The 27,307-nt window shown below is 45.2% G+C and overlaps 1 protein-coding gene across 2 annotated transcripts in view; it reads right to left on the reverse strand.

The window, feature by feature from the left end:
* The window catches only part of PLEKHB1 (pleckstrin homology domain containing B1), a 36,026-nt gene continuing 8,719 nt past the window's right edge, over positions 1–27,307 (reverse strand). The window contains exons 1-7 of one of the 2 annotated variants that reach the window (XM_068266590.1): positions 17,847–17,869; positions 16,900–16,954; positions 15,146–15,298; positions 13,428–13,530; positions 9,635–9,674; positions 5,797–5,896; positions 1–3,461 (exon numbers count right to left, since the gene is read on the reverse strand). In XM_068266590.1, coding sequence (XP_068122691.1) covers positions 3,328–3,461; positions 5,797–5,896; positions 9,635–9,674; positions 13,428–13,530; positions 15,146–15,298; positions 16,900–16,936 — 567 coding nt within the window. In that variant the 5' untranslated portion in view covers positions 16,937–16,954; positions 17,847–17,869 and the 3' untranslated portion in view covers positions 1–3,327. Of the gene's footprint in view, positions 3,462–5,796; positions 5,897–9,634; positions 9,675–13,427; positions 13,531–15,145; positions 15,299–16,899; positions 16,955–17,846; positions 17,870–27,307 lie in introns of those variants that run through there. The other variant, XM_068266589.1, reaches the window with a different exon arrangement.

Consider the following 27,307-nt stretch of genomic DNA (forward strand, 5'->3'; position numbering starts at 1 on the left):
GCCATGGAGTGTGTTTATACTTTATTCAGCAGCAGAAAATCTAGAAACACTATAAAAAGAGCTTTCCTCATTTATCCCACAAAACAACCACCCAAAATGATGCCACAAAATTCCATATGCTCTAAAAGTCTACATACATAACAAATCACAACAAAGATGTACAGATCGCAAAACTAGCAGCATCTGTGACTCAAAGTGTACCCAAGGTGACATGATGAGATAAACGTGTATGTACAGTACAAAACATTAATAATCAGGCTGTTTTACTTGTTTCTAGTCATGGAAGTGACAGCTCCTGTCTTGTCGGGTATATAGTACACATCTCTGATAAGCAAATGACAGCCTTAAAAGTTTTCATGGCAGAATACAACTTATAAGGACAGGGGAGAGATGTCGATAGTTTGTGTATTTTAACTCTGGGACACTTATTAGGCTGTCACTGAGCAGAGAGAACAAAACATTTATTCTACTTTGTAAATTTTTAAACATAAAATAAAATCACGGGATAACTAAAAAATTATCATTTTTAGGAGTAGGAGGATAAATACAATTGTTTATCTCGTCAGTTTATTTTTACCTCGGGTTCACTTTAAATAAAACCTCTAAGCATAATAAAAAAAACAATGGAGACTGTTGTAGGAGGTTCATTTTCTGCAAATAACAGCAGTTGCGTTGTGGAAGCCGTTAACTGCTTATGTGTGTAGGAGTCGCGGCGTACGCATTCACCTCCAAACATTGCAAACGTCTAAAGACGATACGTAAAACTACTTCCGAATATACGCCTCTCGATGGCTGCGACATATGGAAGTGAACATCTACAAATGCCTGAAGACGTTTGCGGAAGTCAAATGAAATGTTACTGACAAATGTCTTTAGTCTGCAGCGTATGAAGGCAAGAACTCCAAAATGTCTAAAGACGGCGGCGGCAGTCCAAGGTGGCTTTTACACACGGTGCGGTGTGATTATCCTGCTGCAAAAGAGCCCAGAGCAGAATGATCGCACCACACCATTCCCCAGTATATATATTAGCCAGCAGAGTGCGCCAACGAGGTGATATGCGTGGCTCCGCCCCCCGCTCAATGACGCGCTCCCTGATAGACAAGAAGTAAAAAATACTTTTCAATATCTTCATTTTTTTTTTTTTATTGACTGTAATATTTGAAGAATCTGACCAATGTACCACACACACGTGTTCTGTGTTATGAAAAAAAAAATATGATAAAAAAAACTTGCGTCTCTACATTATGAAATTGTCAGTCTACCACACACCACACAATCTTGCAAAAAACTGATCAGAAATTTCTGCCACTCCCGATTGTGAAAATTTAAAATAGAAAAGGGAAATCCGAATGGAATTTTAACTTGAATTAAAAAAAAAAAGAAAGGCTTTCGATTTAGAGTTTTCAAAATGATCATTTTAAGAAATTTCTGTTTGGCCAGCGTTAGCAGTGACCACACTATCTGCCTGTATGGGCTGGCTCTGGCCACAAGGGGGCCCTAGGTTAAAATGAACATGTGGCCCCATGATCCGCAGGTTTTGCCCCCTCTCCTGCCCCCTGAAGCGGCATTGGGCAGCCCCCTTTGTTCCTGATTTCAATAGTAATGGGAGTTCCCTTGGAGCTCCTGAACAGGTTAGAGAATACCCAGGTCTCCACCCAAGTGAATAGAGGCCCCCCCCAGGGCCCCAAGGCAAGAGAGTAGCATTGGCTTCTTTTGATAGTCATTTTGCTGAGGTAGGGGAGGAATAAGAGGAGGTGATGGCCCCTTGACACCCACAAGGCCCCAGGCATCTGCCTAGATTGCCTTTTGGATGATCGATGATTTAACAAATAATAATGGTGTAACTATCATTATGAGGCATGTGGTATGTATATGACTCTGCAAGATGCTGGGCACAGCTAATATTACTCATACTAAGGTCCCGTATATGTTGATTCCCAAACTTCTCACGATTTTAATTCCTAACATCTCTGTAAGTACGACTCTTCCACCACCAAGTATCTGAATGCACTAATAATGCATATTACACTGTGAAAGGTAGGGGGCAGTGTAATCCAGGACCAGCAAAGTGCCCAAATAAATATTGCCGTCACCCAACAATAAGTATTGCCAATTTGCCATTTACCCCTACAAGTAATTCCCTATGCCAACCCCAGCATTGTTCCCAGTATTCCAATTCCTCAAGCACTGCCCTTCATGTTACGTTCCCCCATTATTGCTCCTAGTTCCTTCAGTATTTCCATGCCTTCACCTCTATTGCCTCATGCCCCAAATATTGCTCCCAGTAATGCCATCTGCCCCAGGTAATACCGGGTCCACCAAGTTTTGCCTCCAGTATTGTTAGTATTAAAAGGTCCACCAAGTACTGGGCCCCCAGTATTTCCATCTACTCCTAGTATTAGTAGGTCTAGCAAGTATTGCCTCTAGTATTGTCATCTACACTTGGCATTACCAGGTCCACCAAAGTATTGGGTCCTCCTTATTATTGCCATCTGCCCCTGGTATTAATAGGTCTAGCAAGTAATGCTTCCAGTGTTGCCCCTGGTATTAACAGGTCTATCAGGTATTGACCCCACCACAGTATTTCCATCTCCCCCTGGTACTACTGGGTCCACCAAGTATTACCTTCAGTATTACCATCTGCCCCTGGTATTACCAGGTAGACCAAGTATTGGGCCCCCAGTATTTCCTGGTATTACTAGGTCTACTAGGGCTAGCAAGTATTGCCTCTAGTATTGCCATCTGCCCCGGGGTATTACCAGGTCCACCAAGTATTGGGCCTCCAGTATTTCCATCTACCCCTGGTATTACTAGGTCTAGCAAGTATTGCCTCCAGTATTGCCCCTGGCATCAACAGGTCTACCAGGTATTTTACACACTCACACTCACAAACACACACATACAGTATTTCCAAATCCCCCTGGTATTACTGGGTCCAACAAATTTGGCCTTCAGTATTGCCATCCTCCCCCTGGTATTAACAAGTCCACCAATAAACACCCCCCAGTATAGCCATGTCCCCCCATGTTCCCCTCCATACAGACTGGCACTGGCAGATGAGTGGTTGTCGACTGTGCCGTGACAGACACCCTTGTGTTTCCATGGGCAAATCTGCATGTGTATCTTATACCCAATTTTAATTAGAAAAATTGTGGCGTTTGTTGTAGGCGTCATACCCGCTATATTTGTAATTGAAATAGAGCACAAAACACTCAAATTTACTTAGAATGTAAATGGTAACTGTAAATTATCCCATATAGGATGGGCCTCATTGCCCCAGCACAACCCATTCTGCTTCTCTGACGTCAACTAGAGACTCTTCTAGAACTAGAACCAACATGGCAGCCAAATGAGGGAGCTGAGAGCGGAAGAGGTGATGGCTCCAGCTAGCAGGCCCAACGCCAACTGTTCTCCAAACGTGTCTCGCTCGTCCCTCACCATTATCTGCATCATCCCGGGACCTGCGGGGGCAAAACAACAAGACGTGGGCATTCTTGTATAAACGTGCATGCTATAAAATATGCTACATCACTTATTAACCCTTTAGCAGGCAATTTATCTAGAGGCTTGCAAGTGCTCCAGGCCAATTTACTGTATTTCTTATTTGTTACATTTCATTGCTACTAATTAGTACTGCTGTAATGCGTATTTATGGCCACTTGGCACTAGGGGGCAGTGTGAGACAATAACAGTTCTGCTTTCAGTTTCTATATCCTCTGCTAGCAGAGAGACATCAAAGCATTCCAAGAATTTACAGCACGAGTTCAGCTGCCTGAGATCAAAAGCAGTGCACTTATCTCAAACAACTCTATTGAAGCTGCCAATGGGTTAAACACAGGCAAATATGAATAGTGGCGCTTCATGAAGCAGCCGTATCCTTTGCCAGCAGAACGTAGAGATTTAATTTCATGAGGAACAGATGGGAGAAGACCGAGAACACTTCTACAGCTTTGGAGGTTTCCCTTAGCACAGTGGCCTTCGCAATTCTTCATTGGAGGAAGTTTGGTAGTCTGTGTACAGCTTGATGTTTCGTCAGATGTCAGCAGATCCTCTGAAGGATTATCAGTCTTGCAGCAGCCGTTAGCTTGTTGTTGGTCAATGCAGTACATTGCTACAGTAAGGGGTGGACCTTGTATGATGCATCCTGAACCATGTGGTTCAGGCGGCCTTTTCCAATGGGTACCGCCAGCCAATAACAGGAAGTTCCACCATGTCACCCACCAGCCTTCCAGTTCGCTTGCCCTCCCGCCCCCGCTGCTCATTTACATCCTCTGCTTTGGGCGGCCCCCTCCTCCACAGAGTCTGGATCCCCTTTGCTGCACTGCCCGATGCAGCAGCAATGCACACGTTAGACCTCAGATCAGGGGTAACCTGCAGGCAGTGAAGAGACAGGACAGCGATGCCCCTAGTAACGGCGCCTATACAGGAAGTAAGCCGTGATGTCACTTCCTGTATACATGCCACTACTAGGGACACCGCTCTCCCGTATCTTCACAGCAGAGCCGGTGAACGAGCTGGCAGCCGGTAAAGGGAGACCATTTATGTAAATCACAAATGCTGCAGTGAGAATGATCCCATAGGGATACATTAGGAACAGCGCTTTGTTGATCGCCAACGATCAGCAAATTACTGGCTGTAGCTTCTGCTCGTATAGAAAATGTTCCACAGATCAGCAGGCTAGTCAATAGCATCCTTTCACATCTGTCCAATCGGTACAGATCAGTTCATTCAGTTCTGATGCAAGGTGCTGAAGGCAGAGCAGGATGCGATTTTTGCAGATTGTAAACGCCGTGGATGCCGAAAGAATCACGCTTCACCAAAGTTATCTCAGATTACTGCCATCATCATGGGGTTTACTTTTCTGTTTTTTATAAAAAAAAACTTCCAAAAATTCCTCTCTTCAGTTTATCATTGTGGGATAATTAAGAAAATATGGCACGAGGCAGCAATGTACCTAAAGGTGAAGAATAGTAGGAATGTACAGAGGTGCCAATAGGGTAAAAAAGTCTAAAAACTTTAAAATGTTCAGTAGGCGGTGGTGGACCAGGTACTTGAAGCAGACACAATACTTGCTGATTCTGGAAACAATAATTTATTCACATATACTCCTATAGACAACTGGCAACGCGTTTCACGGGCACAATCCCGCTTCATCAAGCAACATACAAACGGAGTATTACACAGCAAGGAGTCCAATGTAAGTTTGGTGAAGAAGGGGTCTAAATGTTTTCAGGATGCACTAAAAATGACTGCAGATCATTTCCAGCTGCTGAGGTGCATATCATGCTGTGACCAGAAGGGGGCAGCATAACCCAACATTAGCGAAGACACAAATTCTTGAGTTTAGTCTGCAGCATTTGGCTATTTAGGTGCAATATATAAACATTTGCAAAGCTGTTAATTTTTTTTATTTAACGTGTATTCTCCAGATTTTCTACCCTTGCCCCCTAGCCCCCCTTCATATCAGTATAAGGTAAATAGAGCATGTCTGAGATTAGATATCTAAACCAGAGATGGATTAAGGTGTAACAGGGTCCTGGGGAAAGTAGTAGATTTTGCACTCACTTTTGGTAAGCTGAAGTGGAGAGAGGCCAGAGAAGGTGGCAGGTGTGCCCCTTGCCACCCACTGGGCCCCAGGCACCCGCCTACGTTGCCTGGTGAATGATCCTGCTCTTCTGCTATCTGATATTTTGCATGACTGTACGGTGTCTGGCAGAAGTGATGGTAAGGACGTGCCCAAGTCAGATCTTCCTGTTTCTGTAATACTAATCCTGCAGTACACATTCTCCCACCTACCATAGCCGTGGCCGCAGTAGCCGGGGTTCACGTAGACCGATTGGTGGGCGTTGGGGGGAACCGCATGGTAATAGTCATCATAGGGGTTGTAGACGTAGACCTAGGAGGACAGAACAGACTGCAGTTAAATCTAGACTGAAAACCCACCTGTTCAGTTTGGCATTTGCAGAAATATAACTTTTGTTGTGTGAATACTTCATCCTACTACCAATTACTGAATCTGAGAGAGCCTAAGCGCTTTGAGTCCTATTGGATAAAAGCGCTATAGAAATGTTATTGTATTATTGTATTGTATAGTTACTAATAGCGATATGACAGTCTATGCAGAGTTCCCAAGCTGGTATGAACACCTGCTTCCCACTATTCCATCAGCATGTGTCCTCCTCTCCAGCCTTATGCCCTCCCCGGTTCCTCCCTACCCTGCTCTCTGCTTGCCTGGATCAGATTACATCTCTTTTCACAGAGAGAAGAGACAGGAGAACTGCTGAAGCCTGTCTCATCATGACTGTTTGCTATAATTCTTATTTCAAATGTCTGTCTGCCTGCCTGGATTAGATCACATCTCTTTTCACAATGGTGTGCGATGAGAGCAGGACATGAGGAAGGGGGGGGGGGGGGAGGGTGGAGTTATGACATCAATCTCCCAGTCTCCTTTGCACTCAATGTTTGGAAAGAAGAAAAATCACCCTGGCCCAACTTCACACAGGGATTTCAAGACCATATGTGGAATACAGACTCTGGGGTGATTTTGTATATAGTATCTTGGCAATTTATTAGTTTTAAATAATGTAGGTACTCTTTAAGTGTACCAATGCGGATGAAGGAGGGGTTAAGCTGGCCCAGGCTCCTCCCATTTATCTGAGGACTGTGTAATCCAAGGCACACACTATCCAATCAGGGCCATTTCTAGCCATTTAGATGGCCTAAGAAAATATGACTTTCAGTCTTTGAAACTGTCGACCATCCTTTACCACTCCAGATCGTCTCCTGTCAAGGAACCCAGAGCTGTGCATTCTCGTGGTTTCTCTTCATATCTTAGTGGGAGGACTTCCAGTGTTGCACTCTTCTAAAACTGTCTCCACCCATTATCCTTTCCCTGTTGGCGTACCACAGGGCTCAGTCATAGGACCTCTTCTTTTCTCCATCTACAGCTATGGTTTTGGCGAGCTTATGAGCTCTTTTAGCTTCCAATATTTCTTGTTAGTGCAAGATACCCAAATCCTAGACAGAGTGAGTACTAGTTACACTTTATGTTATCCAGAGCCTGCCCTCTACTTAGGTCAGTATTAAACCAGTTTCCATCCTCACTACAGGATCCACTTAATGTCATCTCCAACCAAAAAACATCTCTTGGATCCTTTGCTAATTGCTCCCTGACAGAGGACATAACTGACATGCTAGCGCTGCCCTCATCATATCCCGACTAGACTATTGCAACACTCTCCGCTGTGGTCTACCAATGAGTCAGCTGACGCCTCCCCAGTTCATCTGCAACTTTGCTGCTCAACTCATCCTCTTCTCCCTCCTCAAATGCTGCTCCTCTCTATCAGCCCCTCCATTGGTTGCCCAATCAAACACAGGGTTTAGGTTAAGCTTCAAATTCGCCCCAACAAAGTTCTTGTCAAACTTTCTGCTCCATACATCACTGCATTTAGCTACAAATACCATCCCACATGCTCTGCCATTCTCTCAGCTACCCTACATCCTCCCACTTCCAGGATTTCTCACAAGCCACTCTTCTCTTCCGGAATGCCCTCCGTGAATCACCAACACTCTCCAACCCTGGCAAGGTTCAAATGTTCCCTTATTCAAGCAAACCTATAATCTATCCTAGGCAGTTTTAGCTGCTTACTGAGCTCAGTGCTTCCAGCTAACTATGCATCAATCATAAAGTCCAAATATCTCATTTACAGCAATTTCCCTCCAGCCCTCGGTGCTGGTAACCGGACACCTTCTCTGTAAAAGATACTGCTTCCCAATTTATGCAGAAAATTATTTAGGATACTCACTTTTACATTATTTCCTAATTTCAGCATTAGAAACACTTCCTATATCTACATATTGCTGTATATTGGGTATGTAGCTCCGCCCTCCCAGTGATGTCACAGCCTAGGCTGTCTAGCTATACAGGGTTCTCCCAGAGAATTCTGGGAGACCAGATGTATTTTGTACTGGTTTCGGAACTCTCAGTAAACAAATAGTCCACAGAGCTGCACCTGACAGGCCTAAAGATAAATTTAAGAATGTAAATCAGGGAGAGGAAAGATTTTACAATGGGCAGACTCTGACAAATAAATAAATAAATAAATGAATAATGTAAAAAAAATAATGTATTTATTACATTATTTTCACTGCAGTTCCTCTTTAACTATGCATGGTAAACACATAGAATAATGGGGCAGTTTGGTGGCGGTGGTTAGCGCTCTTGCCTTGCAGCGCTGGGTCCTCGGTTTGAATCCCAGCCAGGGTACTATCGGCAAGGAGTTTTTATGTTCTCCCCGTGTCTGTGTGGGGTTCCTCCGTGCACTCTGGTTTCCTCCAACATCCCAAAAACATACAGATAAGTGAATTGGCTTCCCCCTAAAAATTGGCCTAGACTACGATACATGCACTACATTATATAGACATATGACTATGGTGGGATTACATTGTGAGCTCCTCTGAGGGACAGTTAGTGACAAGACAATATACTCTGTACAGCGCTGCGGAAGAAGTTGGTGCTATATAAATACTAAATAATAATAATAGGGGCTTAATAGTGTACTGGTTAAGGGCTCTGCCTTTGACATGGGCGACCAGGGTTCAAATCCTGGCTAGGTCAAGTACCTATCCAGTAAGGAGTTCAAGGCAAGACTCCCTAACACTGCAGGGTGGCCTCTTGAGCGCGTCCCAGTGGTTGCAGCTCTTGAGCGCTTTGAGTCCGACAGGAGAAAAGCGCTATACAAATGTTTGGATTATTAATAAACACCATTAAAAAGTATGTGTACACAGAGATGACTATGCTATGCCACCAGCAGGGGGCAGGATACACATTCGTTTTGGCAGACTTTGCAGGTGTATTGCGGCATGCATAGCAGGGATCCCATAAACCATAACTAACACTGACATGGGAACAGATGGCTGCTGCCAGTTATTGATGAATATATTAATATCTTATAATATATCGTCTGGACAGGTATAGGATGAAAGTCTTAACCCTGCGTGTGACAGGAACAACTGGATAGAGCAGCTGCAGACATAAATACTTATATTTCAACATCCAAAGGAAAAATAAGGGAGTTTCAGCTGGACGCCTTCCTCATTGTAGACATTTCATCGCTACCACATGGTGACTTCTCCAGACCTAATGAGTGACTCCCGGGCATCTTATTATTACAGGCACTGCAGCCAACAGTCTAGCTAACTGATACTATCATGTAGGCAATCATTTAGGCTATGTTCTTATAAATCGCAAGCGAAGAGCGTTTTTGTGAGTGATTTTTTTCAAGTGATTCCCGGCGTTTTTTTGTGAGCGTGTAGTGCTGTTCCTATACCTTGCATTACAGTAAAAACGCCCCCCAAAAAAATGGTACAGACACCGTTTTGTGGAGCGCACAGCACACGAACCGCGCTGATATAGACCTTCTCATAGAGATTTATTGCACAAGCATTTTGTGGGCCATTTTCAAAATCGCCTGCACTTGAAAGAAGGCCCGAAAACGACCCTAGTGTGCTCGAGCCCTAAGTGCTTGTCTGAAGACTTCTCCAACATCTGAGCGAATGGGATGAACTGGGATTGCCTGACAATGACAAGTGGTTCTGAAGGCCCCCCCTCCCCAGTTTAGGTCTTGGATCTTACCGGCTGGGCTCTGGAGTCCTGAATGGCGATCTTCCAGGCTCTGTGAAAGAGACACAACTATCAGCGCACAGACTCAGAGCAGAACTACAGACAACACAAAACAGCTCGGCCTGCAGAAAAGTCAAAGGGCTAGCTGTGGGACACGAAATGCGTTCTTTCGATGCGATTTGAATGATCGTAACTAATCTTAAGGCAATCATCAATTGTTCACATTTACTGAATGATTCTTTCTTCAAATTTAGTAATCGACCGAAAAATCGTTCCTTATCGATTGCCTTAATAAACAGCGAATTTTCTATACAATTCAATCATAAACATCACATCGAAAGATCGCATTTGGTGAAAAAATTGTACCATTATGATCCTACAGTGAGGGTCACACTGTAGTCACTTCCTGTCTGAGTCAGCCACTTACATAACTGATATTTAACTCTTTCAGACAGAGAAAGAAAAAAAGGAACAAAGCACAGTTATCTGTGTGCTAGGCACTGTACATACCCATGTCTGTCTCATCATGTCACATGTCACCTCGGGTATCCTTTAAAAAGTATATTTAAAGGACTTCCGAGGCCAAAACGAAGAAAATTACACTTTACCTTCTTCTTAGCAGAATCCACGGAGGACGCCCTGCGCGTCCTCCGCTCTGTTCCGCCGGCAGTGTAGGCCTTTCTGTTCCCCCAGGGCTTGCCCCGATCCCACCGAACGGGTCGCATCAATGACACCCCTAAGATGGCCGCCGCCTTGATCCGCGGCTGCGCAGTACGCTTTGCCGCGATTGCGACTGCGCAGCCTTTAGCCCGCCTCCCGCCGCACGCTTCAGGAGGATGCCAGGACCCATACGCGGCGGGAGGCGGGCTAAAGGCTGCGCAATCGCGGCAAAGCGTACTGCGCAGCCGCGGATCAAGGGGGCGGCCATCTTAGGGGTGGAATCGATGCGACCCGTTCGGTGAGGTCGGGGCAAGCCCTGGGGGAACGGAAAGGCCTACACTGACGGCGGAACGGAGCGGAGGACGTGCAGGGCGTCCTCCGTGGATTCTGCTAAGAAAAAGGTAAAGTGTAATTTTCTTCGTTTTGGCCTCGGAAGTCCTTTAAACCTAAAATAAAACTGTGGAATATCTTAAAAAGTCATTTTTAGGAGAAGGAAGATAGATACAATTGTTTATTTCATTTGTTTATTTTTGCTTCCTTTAAAGGTTTCAGGGAATGGGATGGAGATGTCCTGATAGGGTCTGGCAGGGAGTTACAAAGTGTAGGGGCAGCATGAAAGACTCTGTCTCCAAAGGTTTTGAGGTGGACTCTGAGGGTGACCAAGTTATTAGATTCTTTAGCAGAGGCGGGACAAGGTCCTCCAGCACCCAAGGCTGAGACACCAAAGTGCGCCCCTCCATCCCTCCCACCCCAGCCGTCACACACTGATTGCTATTAGACTAAGAGGCCCCTCCCCATCCCTCCCACCCCAGCCATCACACACTGATTGCTATTAGGTGCCACAGGGCTCACAACCTCCCCAACACCTTAATATCTAGTTATCTGGCTTGCAGTCACTGCTATATATCCCCTTTTCTTATTTCTTTCTGTTTCAAACACAATTAGGAATGACAGCTGAATGAATTGTGCGCCCCCTCCTACACTGCGCCCTGAGGCTGGAGCCTCTCCAGCCTATGCCTCGGCCCGGCCCTGTTCTTTAGAACTAAGATTGTGGAGGTGTGATGCAGGTTAAACAAGTCCTTCGGGTACCCATGGCCTATATTGTGCAAGGATTTTATTGTCAATAAGCCAAGCTTAAACAGATTTCTCCATTTTATCAGTGGAGTGAGCGAAGGGTTGGTGGCAATGGTGGGTTTGGGTAGTTAACAGTGTTGCAGCAGCATTCTGTACTGGCTGCAGGCGGTGTAGGTCTTTGTTTGGGGAGGCCAGCATAGAGAACATTGCAGTAGTCCAACCGTGATGTGATAAAGGCATGAACTAGGGTTGGAAGATCTTCTGGAGGAATGAGGTGCCTGATATTTGCACTGTTCCTTAGGTGAAAGAAGGAAGGTTTCACAACAGCTGAGATTTAATTCCTGAAGCTTAAGTCTCCATCAATCAGTAAACAGAGGCTTGTGAAAAATATTGTACCGTTAATGGGCATATTTAGAGGAATGTTTTGTGTTATGTACATTGGCTGGCCTGGGATCCGGGAACAGAAGTCCGGTTACATAAAGGTTGGGGCAGCAGGGCGAGAGGTCACGCAGGTCGGGCCGAGGTGAAGTTATATCACAAAGTCTTGTGCCAGGAATGGAGATTCTCTGTAATCTGCACTACGGCCAACTGGCCGGATCTACCCATAATCCTCTCTGCCCCAATTTACTGTCTGCTGACTAATGGGGGCTTTGCTGCTAATAATGGCAGCTATCGTCCAGCAGAAGGAGATATACTTATCTCTACAATAGACATATAGCGGCATCAGCAGACATGGAAAGTGGCAGAACACGGCAGTGTCCTTCTGCAGAGAATTCCCTGGTCTGCTGGGGGTCAGGACGCTAAAATTGTGTGAACAGTGCTGAACATGGATGGAAGGCTGCACACAGAGGGCAAGAATGGATAGCTGGGGCTGCTGTACATGGATGTTACACATGGGAGAGGGGGCTGCACATGGAATGGGAGGGGCTGCTGTACATGGATGATACACATGGGAGAGGGGGCTGCACATGAAATGGGAGGGGGCTGCAGTACATGGATGATACACATGGGAGAGGGGGCTGCACTTGGAATGGGAGGGGCTGCAGTATAGGAATGTTACACATGGAAGAGGGGGCTGGACATGTAATGGGAGGGGCTACTGTACATGGATGATACACATGGGAGAGGGATCTGCACCTGGAATGGGAGGGGGCTACTGTACATGGATGATACACATGGGAGAGGAGGCTGCACATGGAATGGGAGGGGTGCTGCTGTACATGGATGATACACATGGGAGAAGGATCTGCACCTGGAATGGGAGGGGGCTACGGTACATGGATGATACACATGGGAGAGGAGGCTGCACATGGAATGGGAGGGGGCTGCAGTACATGGATGATACACATGGGAGAGGGGGCTGCACATGGAAAGTAAGGGGAGCTGCTGTACATGAATATTACATGTGTCTCCATTACTCACACTGCATCATCCTCACTTTCTGCACACAGAGGGCGAGAATGGATGGCTGGGAGGTGCTGTACATGGATGTTACACATGGGAGAGGGGGCTGCACATGGAATGGGAGGGGCTGCTGTACATGGATGATACACATGGAAGAGGGGGCTGCACATGGAATGGGAGGGGCTGCTGTACATGGATGATACATGTAATAGAGGGGACTGCACATGGAATGGGAGGGGCTGCTGTACATGGATGATACACATGGGAGAGGGGGCTGCACATGGAATGGGAGGGGCTTCTGTATATGGATGCTACACATGGAAGAGGGGGCTGCACATGGAATGGGAGGGGCTGCGGTACATGGATGCTTCACATGGAAGAGGGGGCTGCACATGGAATGGGAGGGGCTTCTGTATATGGATGCTACACATGGAAGAGGGGGCTGCACATGGAATGGGAGGGGCTGCGGTACATGGATGCTACACATGGAAGAGGGGGCTGCACATGGAATGGGAGGGGCTGCGGTACATGGATGATACACATGGGAGAGGGGGCTGCACATGGAATGGGAGGGGCTGCTGTACATGGATGATACACATGGAGGAGGGGGCTGCACATGGAATGTAAGCTGTTGTACATGAATATTACATGTGTCTCTGTTACTCACACTGCATCATCCTCACTTTCCGCACACAGCAGAAGTCTGGCGCGATCTCTGAGCTCCACCACCAGTAATGAGTCCCGATTACTGCCCTCTGGTGGCTGAAGGTCTGTACAGTCAGTGGATACATGAAAAAAGAAAATTATAAACATATATATAAAAAAAATGAATGTTCCACTTCACAAAATTAGTTTGTCTGCCAACAGACAGACTGTTTCTCCCTGCCACCTCCCTCTTTCTAAGGGCTGGTGCACACCGAGCGGCTTTTTGGGCGTTTTCAGATCCGCTTGCGGCTGCGGATCTGCTTGGTCAATGTATCTCAATGGGGTGGTGCACACCAGAGCGGCAGGCGTTTTGCAGAAACGAAAAATGCCTGGGTGAGGCATTTTTTGGATTGCGGGTGCGTTTCTGCCTCAATGTTAAGTATAGGAAAAACGCAAACCGCTCTGAAAAACGGCACTTCAGAGCGGTTTTGCAGGCGTTTTTGTTACAGAAGCTGTTCAGTAACAGCTTTACTGTAACAATATATGAAATCTACTATACTGAAAACCGCAGCAGCAATCCGCAAAACGCTAGCAAAACGCCTCATAAAAATAAAAAAAAGAGTTTAAAAATCTGCTAGCGTTTTGCGGATCTGCTAGCGGGTTTTGGTGTGCACCAGCCCTAAGTGTGGAAAATGATGCTTTCTGCAGGTCAGGTCTCAGACACACCCCCTTATATAATGGCTAAGCCGAACAGAGTGTGAGGATGTCAGCACATAGCCCCTCCCCTGTCCATTCTGGAAAAGCACTCTTGTGTGCAAGCAGGGATAACTGAAGACCCAATTTTTCACCGGCCAATTGTAGTGATCACTGAAAGCAGCTGTGGTAGTAGGGAAAGAAGAGGACCGGGACTCACCTTCCTGACGCTCCCCCGGCAATCATCGCTCCCCTCCGCTCTGGCCCCGGGATCTCTGCTCACTCTGCCTTGAGTGTCTGGTCCCGGCTTGATGACGTCATCCAGGATCTGAAACTTAGCGCCAATGCGAGTGGGGATGCCGGCCAGAGCGGAAGGGGCTAGAGCTGCTCATCGCTGGGAGGTGAGTAATGGCTGCTGGCTATATGGAGGACACCTATCTATACTAGGGAAACCCCCTCCCCTCCCCTTCCATGTAAAAATGCTCTGGTCCTTTAAGAGGAACTCCAGTGAAAATAATGTAATAAAAAAAGTGCTTCATTTTTACAATAATTATGTATAAATAATTTAGTCAGTGTTTGCCCATTGTAAAATCTTTCCTCTCCCTGATTTACATTCTGACATTTATCACATGGTGACATTTTTACTGCTGGCAGGTGATGTCACTGAAAGTAGCTGCTGCTTGCTTATTTCCACAATGCAACAAGGTTGACAGACAGGAAACTGCCAGGACCATGGTCAACACAGTTTCCTGTGGGAGGGGTTCACCACAATATCAGCCATAAAGCTCCCTGATGATCAGTTTGTGAAAAGGAAAAGATCTCTCACGGGAAAGGGGATATCAGCTACTGATTGGGATGAAGTTCAATTCTTGGTCACGCTTTCTCCATAAGCGGGGATAGCCTGCCGGTCCCCAGGAGGCTAAATAGAGAGAGTGTGAGCACTGGCTGACAGAGCACATGTTTATATACATGAGATCCTGGGGAGCTGTTCTGATTGGACACTTCAGACACTTTCATGAACCCCCCGCAGCGTATCAGAGAGCTCACCTCCGCACTCCTGGCCCGATCGGGCGTTCAAGCAGTTGTATTTCAGGGGGATGCGTTCCTCCATGTGCTGCCGACTGTCATCTGCATAATAGACCAGACCGCCGTCCATCCACAGGTCAAACCAGTTCTTCTTCCAGCGGCGCAACACCGAGCCTGCGGGGAGCGCAAAGTCACACCGTCACATGACCAGATATACCGATTTTATCTCAAGGTGTCCACTAGCGGTACAATTTGCCAAACAATCGATTACAAACGATTCTTTGTATGAGCGATCGTAAATGATAATTTGGGACCACTAACAGACAAAAATCTCCTAACCAACCCAATCAGATTAATGATCCGAATTTCAGTTCGATCCCGTCAATCTAATCAGATTGGTTAGTACATTTTTGTCCCTTAATGGTCCCAAATGATCATTTACGACCGCTCATATGAAGAATCATTCGTAAACAATCGTTCGGCAAATTGTATCATTAGTGGCCACCTTTACAGGAGAAGAAAACTGGTTTGGGCAATTTCACTCTTCCATAGTGCTCAATATTATTAAAGCGGACCTGAACTCAGAACTTCCTCTCGGCAGTAAAAGATAAGCAACAGAATAATAACCTTTAAAGAAAAACATTTCTTTGTTACAGCTGATACAAATCCTGCAATAAATCGGCAGTGTGTCTACTTCCATCATTCATGGAAGCAGGCATATTGTTAATATCCTATGTTTACATATTAGCTGCTCTGCCGTGGCAGTCAGCTGACACAGGGAAGAGATCAAATTACAGCTTGTGATTAGTCACAGATGAGGGGGAATTAGACAGGCTCTCTAAATACATACAGGGTGCATTTCTCTGTTTTCCTTCTGTCCTGTGCAAGAGTTCAGATCCATTTTAACTCATGTTTGCTTTAGGCTGGATACACACTTGTCTGTTTAGCTGTGTGTTCGCTGCATAGGAAAGTAAAGAACCAATGTTAATCAACAGGCTAGATCACACTTGAATGCATTTTTCAGATGCAGAAAACTAACAAAAACTCATACAGAAAAACACTCAAAAAGCTCATAGACAAGTGTGAATCCAGCCTTAATGTGAACCTGAACAAGAAAATAATTTAAAATAAACACATGATATACCTGCAAGTTAACATTACATACTTGCCTCAGCATCAGTTCCTCTAAGAAGCTAGCCATTTTCTTCTAACAACAATTCCATCCAGTTCCGACTAGATCTAGTCATATTTGTCTCTCCAAAAGCCTTATAATAATAATTCCTTTTTTTGTATAGCGCTTTTCTCCTGTCGGACTCAAAGCACTTGCAAGGCAGCCACAAGAGCGCACTCAGTAGGCAGTGTTAGGGAGTCTTGCCCAAAGAACTCCTTACTGAATAGGTGCTGGCTTTATGAAATAGGAAGAGCCCAGATTTGAATCCAGGTCTCCCATGTTAGAGGCAGAGTCCTTAAACATTACACTATCCAGCCACCAGCCCTTTTCCACTATATTATTTGCTGTCAGGTATAACTAAAAGTAGAAATGATGTGCAAGCTAATGTCCATGTTTCCCTATGGCTCAAGCCATATTACTGGTTGACGGAATGCTGACCCAGAAGCTGTTACGGGGTCATCACCATTTTTAAAATGGAGGATGGAGAATTCCAGTGATCACAGTGGATAAACAGGATGCGGGAGAGGAGAAAGGGATTGAGGAGTAGGCTACACCAGAGGTAAGTATGACGTGTGTGTGTTTATTTTAAGGGGAATCCACTTACTTTGCCTCCAGAGCCAGCCGCTCTTCACCAAAGCCATCGCCACCTGCTGTACAGCCTGCAAGAGACACAAAGGTCACATGTGCACCAGTCAAAGTGGCAAAACGCACAAATATATAATGTCAATGGTACTTTGTTGCAACCAGGGATGCTCATCACGACCTCGTAATTACGAATCGGTCGTATTTTCGAGCGAAATCTGCATTTGAGGTTGAAATTGTCATTTGTGATCGGCCGAGATCACGAATGGCCAATTTCGAATGCATTCGGATTTGACTCGTAATTTTAGAATTATGATAGGAGTTGTGATTTCTAATGAACTCGTAACCAAGGAAATGATGTTGTTGGGCCAATCACAGAGCCCCTGGCCGAGGTCCTACCAACCAATCAGAAGAGGTGAGCTTCTGCCCTCCCCTCCCCATATAAAGCTTCTTTTTCATTTGCTCGAGAAATCATGTTTCCTGTTTTTATTCAATAAATGGAGATCGGGAGTGTTGGATTTTTCTGATCAATTTTGTATGAAAATTGAATGGTGTGTGGTAGATTGTCGATTACTTGATGTACAGACCCAAGCATTTTTTTCTGAGTTTTCAATCATTTTTATCATAATTGGGGGAAAATTTAACATACGTGTGTGGTACATTGGTCAGATTTTTGAAAATGTCACAATCAATCATAAAAAAATAATTGCAATTCTTGAATTGAAAAGATATTTTTTTAAAAATTGTATGGTGTGTGGCCACCTTTAGACTGTTAGTACTATAGTATATAGCCAGTATATAGCCAGCAGCGGCAGTAGTGTGACACAATCAGAGTCAGATTGTGCTGCCTGTAGTGAGTGACAGTCAAGTGACAGTCTCAGTCTCTAATCTATTACACAGAGCTAAGCTAAGTACACACGTCCAACTCGTGCACAACACGCACGCGACCGCACACACGACCTGACATACCTCATGACCTGTATGTCCACACGTCCGGACGGATAAACGACCAACTGATTTACATACTGCGCATGATAGCAGAACGATGGACTACACATTGAAAATAAGTACAAGTCGTTTAACAGTCGTTCCAACATCTTGTACACACGGCCAATCTGCACAATATCAGACAACCATAGGCCAACGTAGATCCGACAGTTGGATCGGGCGCAACGCCTCTTATCAGTCGCTCGTCAAGTAGTTTTTACACGTCCACATGCCTGATTATCGTCCAACATTCTAAGACAGACTTAAAGAGGAACTCAAGTGAAAATAATGTAATAAAAAAGTGCTTCATTTTTACAATAATTATGTACAAATGATTTAGTCAGTGTTTGCCCATTGTAAAATCTTTCCTCTCCCTGATTTACATTCTGACATTTATCACATGGCTAAGTTTTTACTGCTGGCAGGCCGATGTCAGTGGAAGGAGATGCTGCTTGCTTTTTGGCAGTTGGAAACAGCTGTAAACAGCTATTTCCCACAATGCAGCAAGGTTCACAGACAGGAAATTGCCAGGAGTACCACGGTCCTCAGAGTTTCTTGTGTGAGGGGTTTCACCACAATATCAGTCATACAGCGCCCCCTGATGGTCTGTTTGTGAAAAGGAATAGATTTATCATGTAAAAGGGGGTATCAGCTACTGATTGGGATAAAGTTCAATTCTTGGTCGGAGTTTCTCTCTCAATATGTACACAAGATAAGGTAAAAAGACAGTGGGAACCTAACATTATGGAGGGTGGAGAGGGGGGTGGGGACAGTGTAAAGATTAAGGAGGTTGGTAAAACTTCAAGTAGCCCATTTCGTGTAAACAAAATTGGTAAATGTGTTGGTAAAAATATTAAGTGCATGGTAACCAATGCTCGGAGCTTTGCAAATAAAATAGACGAACTAGAGTTCATTCTGAATGACAAAGGCTATGACATTGTGGGAATAACCGAGACATGGATGGATGAAAGCCATGACTGGATAGCTAATTTAAAAGGATACAATGTGTTTAGGAGGGATAGAACAGGGAAAAAAGGTGGAGGGGTTTGTCTCTTTGTTAAGAATTCTTTTACAGCTGTCCTCAACGATGAGATTGAGGAAGATTGCGAAGATGTGGAGTCCGTTTGGGTAAATATTCATGGTGGAAATAAAAGTTGCCAATTGCTTATTGGGGTATGCTACAGACCACCTCTTATTAATGAAGCTGCAGAACTGCGATTACTACAGCAGATTGAAAAAACTGCAAGTAAAAATGAGGTCATAGTTATGGGCGACTTCAACTTTCCAGACATTGACTGGGGTATTGAGGCTGCCCATTCTGGTAAAAGCAGCAGATTTCTGGCAGCACTACAGGACAATTACTTGACTCAAATGGTAACTGAACCAACTAGGGGGCATGCGTTACTGGATCTGATCATTTCTAATAGACCAGATAATGTATCAAATGTGCAGGTTCAAGAACATTTGGGAAATAGTGATCACAACATGATAACGTTTGATCTGGTGACTGATAGGCCATGGGGCAGCGGGACCACTAAAACTATGAATTTTAGAAAAGCAAAGTTCAATCAAATTAGGCAGGCACTAAGTTTGGTGAACTGGGATAATGTACTTCAAGGGAAGGACACTGAAGGGAAATGGCAAGATTTTAAACTTATTCTCAATCAATATTGTAGTATTATGTATATCCCATATGGAAACAAAATGTCTAGGAATAAAAAAAGGTCGCTATGGATGAATAGAAAGGTTAGGGATAAAATGAAGAGGAAAAAGAATGCCTATAAGGTCCTAAAACAGGAGGGGACCGAGGCTGCACTAAGCAATTATAAGGAGTGCAATAAAAATTGTAAAAAAAAAATTAGGCTGGCAAAGATCGAAGCTGAAAATCAAATCGCTAGGGATATCAAATCTAACCCAAAAAAAGTTTTGCAAGTACATCAACTCTAAAAAAAGAAAGGTTGACTGTATAGGAATCCTAAAGGATGAGGGTGGGAACTCAATGTTGGATGACCAAGGTAAGGCAGAGTTATTAAATGCTTTCTTTGCTTCTGTCTTCACAAAGGAAACAGCACTGTTGCAAATTACAGAGGCAGAAGAGTCTCAATCTTCTAACTGTAATATTAAATACTTAACGCAGGAAGAAGTAAAGGCAAGACTAAATAAATTAAAAATAGACAAGGCACCTGGCCCGGATGGCATGCATCCTCGGGTCCTAAGAGAATTAAGTTCAGTTATAGCTAAGCCCCTTTATCTTATCTTTTGTGACTCTCTTGCAACTAGCACAGTCCCAGTGGATTGGCGTACAGCCCACGTTTTCCCATTATTTAAGAAGGGCAAAAAATCTGATCCAGGAAATTATAGACCTGTAAGCTTAACATCAGTTGCATGCAAACTATTTGAGGGGTTACTAAGAGATACTATACATGACTTCATAGTAGAAAATAATCTTATTTCTCAGCATCAACATGGGTTTACTAAAGACAGGTCCTGTTTGACTAACATGCTCAGCTTTTATGAGGTAGTGAATGCTAATATGGATATTGGGAATGCTGTAGATGTGATATATTTGGACTTTGCAAAGGCCTTCGCCACTGTTCCCCACAGAAGTCTGGTGCAAAAGTTGGGGATGCAAGGACTGGGGAAGAGTCTGTGTGCATGGATAGGGAACTGGCTAATGGACAGAAAACAAAGAGTTGTGGTCAATGGATCATACTCAAAATGGGAGACTGTTAGCAGTGGGGTCTCACAGGGGTCTGTACTGGGTCCAGTGCTCTTCAATTTATTTATTAATGACCTAGTAGATGCAGTAGTGAGCAATGTTGCTATTTTTGCAGATGATACAAAATTGTGCAGAATCATCAACTCTCAGGAAGATAGTGTCATATTGCAACAGGATCTGGATAGGATGGCTATATGGGCACATACATGGCAGATGAAATTCAATGTTGACAAATGTAAAGTCATGCATTTTGGTCCTACCAATGGTCTAGCACCATACAAAATAAATGGGATACAGTTGGGAACATCAAACTTGGAGAAGGACTTAGGAGTACTCATCGACAACAAGTTAAATAATCGTACTCAATGCCAAGCCGCTGCAGCTAAAGCTAACAAAATTTTGGGATGCATTAAAAGGGAAATAAAAACTCGAGATGCTAGCATAGTATTACTCTCTAGTAAGGTCACATCTGGAATATGGAATTCAGTTCTGGGCACCACCTTACAAAAAAGATATTGCAGTTTTAGAGCAGGTGCAGAGACGAGCTACAAAATTGATACGTGGGATGGAAGGTCTCGCTTACCAAGAAAGGTTAGATAAACTGGGTTTATTTAGTCTAGAGAAAAGACGCCTTAGAGGAGATCTAATTAACATGTATAAATACATCAGAGGGCAATATAATAGCTTGACGGATGAGCTTTTTGTCCCTAGGCCTTCTCAAAGGACTAGAGGACATGAGCTGCGCATGGAGGAAAAACTTTTAGCCATTTATTTAGGAAAGGGTTCTTCACAGTAAGAGTGATTAAGATGTGGAATGCATTGCCACAGGAAGTCGTTATGGCAAACTCTATACCTGCATTTAACTGGGGCTTAGATGCTTTCCTTGCGTTGAAAGACATCCATGGCTACAATTACTAGGTTATGCCTAATGATGTTGATCCAGAGATTTTATCTGATTGCCATCTGGAGTCAGGAAGGAATTTTTCCCTTTTGGGGCTAATTGGACCATGCCTTGTGGGGGTTTTTTCGCCTTCCTCTGGATCAACAGGGATATGTGAGGGAGCAGGCTGGAGTTGTACTTTGTACTGGTTGAACTCGATGGACGTATGTCTTTTTTCAACCAAAATAACTATGTAACTATGTAAGTCAGACGACAGAATCAGGCAGTTTTGTTGAGCGTGTGTGCGAGCCTTTAGTTTAGTGTTGTTCACTCACTGAGTTCTTTATAGTGAAGTGAACTAACTGTAGTTTCAGTTTGTGCATTGATTATAGTAGTAGAGTAGAATTAGTGATACCTGATCAGTTTTTTTTGTTTGTGTCTATTTTGGGGGTGGAGGGTAATTTTTTGTAAAAACAAAACAAACAAACAAAAACCCTTCATCCCTGTTTTGAATCTATAGTCTAGATATCTATATTTTATTCCCCAGTCAGTGATCCAGCTACTGCTAGTATTGCACGTTTGGTAGTGTTAGTCCTCACTGGCCATCAGAGACAGTGGCAGTGTGTGGTTACTTATTAGCAGCGTTGCCAACCGTCCGTAAATTTATGGGCATACCGTAAATTTCTATGCAAATTTAGTCCGTAAAAGGGTGGCCCTGTGAGCAGGAGAGGTGGCAGCGCAGTGAAGGGGGAGCGGTGGGCACAGCGGCGGGGAAGTGGGGACAGGGATGTGGTCTCGGGGGTGGATGACGCAAATGTGCCTGCTGTGGTGCACCTCTATCCCATGGTATCTTACATACTACGATCCAGATGCGGCAGAGGGAGGACATCTGGATCGCCATGATCCTGGACCCACGGCTGAAGGGGAAGCTGGGGGGAGTTCCTTCAACAAGAGCTTCGAACAAGGGAGTTGCAGGAGGCCCTTGCTTAGAGCCTTATACGGGGGGGGGGGGGGGGGTCAGGCCAACTCAGCAGGTGCCTGCGGCCCACTTCAGCAGGCACCCAGGAGATCTGCCAGGAGTCTCACCAGGCAACTCTACAGTACACGGTGGAGCTGCCCAAAGAGGGAGGTGCCAGCAGCAGCCTCCCTCTCTAGTCAATGCCAGTGACTGACCTGTACAGTGGCTGACTACATGAGGTGTTTTCGTGGCTTTGACACCATGTGCCCTGAATACCCCATGGAGTACCCCAGGCTGGACATTTGGAGGGAGCTTCCCCAGTACACCCTGGAGGTCCTGTCCTGCCCCCCCTCAATTACCAAGCATACACTCCGCCAGTCATAGGCCAAGCTTAAACCATTAGGGCAGCCTTGCCTCAGTGCTCAGACCTTCTCACCCAGTCTTTGTACTTAACAAGAAAAGTTCTTATCAGAAATGTCTTCAGAAGGAAAGGAACAGATCAGCACTCTGCTAATTATTTAATTTGCAGAAAATGAGGTCCGATATAATATCTGCTGGGAGGTTAATTCACTTACGCAGCCACACGATCGGGGTATGCAGTCCTGCTCTCTCAGAGTGGCTTTTTATAATGAAAATTTTAATTTGATTAACTGCGATATAACAGACAAGTTACTTTATATAGCGCAGGCTGATCTGTTGCTGGACATGAATATGCTGGACTAGTGAAATCTATGGCATCTGTGGTGCTGAGGAACCGCAAATCCCATCATGCCTTGCTGGACTGTCAGCCAATCAGTTTTGCCATGCAAAGAGGAGAGCAAGAAAGTCCCCTCCTAATCCAATATGTGGAAATTAGAGTTCATGAACTACTGCATATTTCAACAATAGTACTTTATTAGAGCCTGCCAATTAGGGATGATCGGAACGAACAAATTCCGTTCCGCCGGAATTAATGGATTTCGCCAGAGCTAAATTCCGTCGCTATGAGAATTCCGCCGGATTTTTACGAATGTCCGTGGAATTCCGGATTCCGGCGGAAAAATTATAATAATCGCAAATGGAACCTTGTTTATGCTATATGGTAGCCCATAGACCCTATTGACTGTTCCCTTAGTCCTTTTTTCCCTTCCTCTCTCACCCTTCCTCCCGGAGGGAGGAGGGTCTCGTCTTCCAGGGAATTGTACAATTTCAAAAGCCAGCTTACATACCTAGGCCAGGAATTGAACCCAGGTCTGAGTGCTTGGTAAGTAGCTCTCTTCACCACTACACCACCACCAACACTACATGCTGAAGCCAGCCTAGCATGTACCATTTTGATATATCCAAGAGAAAAATGAGCTTGCTTAGGGATTTGTAGGATTTTAAAAGCCAACTCACATACATTGGCCAGGCCCAGGAATTGAACCCAGGCCTACCGCGTGGTAGGCTGCTATCCTAACCATTATACCACCAACACAACACACTACAATGCTACATGCTGAAGCCAGCCTAGCATGTACCATTATGATATATCCAAGAGAAAAATGAGCTTGCTTAGGGATTTGTAGGATTTTAAAAGCCAACTCGCATACATTGGCCAGGCCCAGGATTTGAGCCCAGGCCTCTTTTACACGGGCAGCTGACAGGCAGTGAATCCACCGCCTGTCAGCTGCTCTCCTGCACCGTCCGGGTGCTTGTTAGTGCTTGGTACCAGCGCTAGCGAGGCAGCCCTCCCCCCCCCCCCCCCCCATAGAGTCACATCTGAGTACGGCTGCGGCCTGCTCAGACTAGACATGTCACGGTTCTCTGCCGCCCCATACCACCACTGCGTGACAGCGCTGGACACGTGTGGTGTAATGGGTGCCACTATAATTCAGCTGCATTTACATTGCACTGGCAGGCGGCAGGCGGAAGCAGGACATTTGGGCGCATGAGGCAAGTGGACAAAAAGGGTGCCATCATTCACTCCCATATCAAATATCATTTGACGTTTGGGCGTCAAACGGGAAAAAGGGCGCCCAGAGCTTATTAACGTTTTCAAACGGCGCTTGTGATGATTTAAGTTTACAAAATGCGCCCGTGACGAATTACGTTTACAAATATACTAAACATATGTATCGTATTTAACTAATCCGTTGTTTAAAATGTTATCACTTACTGTTTGTAAAACATTATTTTCCACATATTAAAGCGATCAGTAAGTTGTAATATATTTTTTACAGTCACTATTTGTAAAGCATTATTATCCACACAATAAAGCGATCACTAAGGGGGGGTCTTAGGGTTAGGCACCACCAGGGAGGTCTTAGGGTTAGGCACCACCAGGGGCCTCTTAGGGTTAGGCACCACCAGGGGGGTCTTAGGGTTAGGCACCACTAGGGGGGTCTTAGGGTTAGGCACCACTAGGGGGGTCTTAGGGTTAGGCACCACCAGGGGGGTCTTAGGGTTAGGCACCACCAGGGGGGTCTTAGGGTTAGGCACCACCAGGGGGAGTGTTGCCAACTCATCCCTTTAATTACTGACACATCTAAGTTATACAGGTTCTTGGGCTATTTGCACATAATCAGTGCCTTAACTGCAACTACCTAGCCACAAAACCTGTATAATTCATATGTGTCAGTAATTAAAAGGGATGAGTTGGCAACACTGCACCAGGGGGGTCTTAGGGTTAGGCACCACCAGGGGGGTGGTGGGGCATACACACGTGCTACTGTCGACAGAACGTCCGCCAGTCTGGCGGACCCGTCGTTTGCAGAAGTATAGTGTGTGTACGCACCTTTAGGGTTAGGCACCACCAGGGGTGTCTAAGAGTTAGGGATAGGTAGAGTAAGAGTAGTTATGTGTAAGAGTAGGGTTAGGTGTAGTGAAATGTTAGTAATATTTACTAATGTTTTACTACAGTTATTATTTATATTTTTTTTTTTTCATCGTTATAAACAATATTTTTAGATTTTATTACAAGAAGAAATGATACATGAAGGTCATACACAATATTATACAATTATAACGATTATACATATTATCGTTTTTTAACAAATGTAATTATAAGTTTCACTTTCAAAACAGGGAAGATTATCGTTTTCACACTTTGCGATTTTATAGACATTATTAAATGTTTTTTAATTTGCAAAACATTATTGTAAATTAAATACAACACAATATTTTTATAAACGCTATTATGCCACGCGTCCTTTCTTCCCGACGCCCTTTTTGCATGGACGCGCAGCAGACGAGAGGCTGAACTGCTCAGCAAGCGCGGCTCAAAGCCAACTCATCTGCTCATCAGATCAGGTGTTTCTGACATTGTTGTCAGATCTGACAAGATTAGCTGCATGCTTGTTTCTGGTGTGTGATTCAGACACTACTGCAGGCAAAAAAAAAATCAGCAGGGCCGCCAGGCAACTGATATTGTTTAAAAGGAAATAAATATGGCAGTCTCCATATTTTTCTCACAGTCACTACAGTTATCCTTTAAAGAGTCCTTTTCGAAGGAACCTGAGGTGAAAGGGATGCAGAGGATGTCATATTTATTTCCTGTTATACAATGCCAGTTGCCTGGTAGAGTTGGGCCGAACGGTTCGCCGGCGAACGTGGTTCGCGCGAACGTAGGTGGTTCGCGTGCGGGTACCGCACGCGAACCTTTTGCGGAAGAAGTTCGGTTCGCCCCATAATGCACTGAGGGTCAACTTTGACCCTCTACATCACAGTCAGCAGGCCCAGTGTAGCCAATTAGGCTACACTAGCCCCTGGAGCCCCACCCCCCCTTATATAAGGCAGGCAGCGGCGGCCATTACGGCCACTCGTGTGCCTGCATTAGTGAGAGTAGGGCGAGCTGCTGCAGTCTCTCATATAGGGAAAGATTAGTTAGGCTTAACTTCTTCCTGGCTGCATACCTGTTCTGTTCAGTGAGCCCTCAGCCCACTGCATACCTGTACTGTGATCCTGCCACTGCATACCTGTACTGTGATCCTGCCACTGCATACCTGTTCAGTGATCCTGCCACTGCATACCTATTCTGTTCAGTGAGCCCTCAGCCCACTGCATACCTGTACTGTGATCCTGCCACTCCATACCTGTTCAGTGATCCTGCCACTGCATACCTGTTCTGTTCAGTGAGCCCTCAGCCCACTGCATACCTGTACTGTGATCCTGCCACTGCATACCTGTTCAGTGATCCTGCCACTGCATACCTGTTCAGTGATCCTGCCACTGCATACCTGTTCTGTTCAGTGAGCCCTCAGCCCACTGCATACCTGTACTGTGATCCTGCCACTCCATACCTGTTCAGTGATCCTGCCACTGTATACCTGTTCTGTTCAGTGGACCCGCCACTGTATACCTGTCCTGTTCAGTGGACCCGCCACTGTATACCTGTTCTGTTCAGTGGACCCGCCACTGTATACCTGTTCTGTTCAGTGGACCCGCCACTGTATACCTGTTCTGTTCAGTGGACCCGCCACTGCATACCTGTTCTGTGAACCCGCCACTGTATACCTGTTCTGTTCAGTGGACCCGCCACTGTATACCTGTTTAGTGAACACGCCACTGCATACCTATTGTGTTCAGTGATCCTGCCACTGCATACCTGTTCTGTGAACCCGCCACTGTATACCTGTTCTGTTCAGTGGACCCGCCACTGTATACCTGTTCTGTTCAGTGGACCCGCCACTGTATACCTGTTCTGTTCAGTGGACCCGCCACTGTATACCTGTTCTGTTCAGTGGACCCGCCACTGCATACCTGTTCTGTGAACCCGCCACTGTATACCTGTTCTGTTCAGTGGACCCGCCACTGTATACCTGTTTAGTGAACACGCCACTGCATACCTATTGTGTTCAGTGATCCTGCCACTGCATACCTGTTCTGTGAACCCGCCACTGTATACCTGTTCTGTTCAGTGGACCCGC

This window comes from Hyperolius riggenbachi, chromosome 2 (genome assembly GCF_040937935.1).
Source record: "Hyperolius riggenbachi isolate aHypRig1 chromosome 2, aHypRig1.pri, whole genome shotgun sequence".
Lineage (NCBI taxonomy): Eukaryota > Metazoa > Chordata > Amphibia > Anura > Hyperoliidae > Hyperolius > Hyperolius riggenbachi.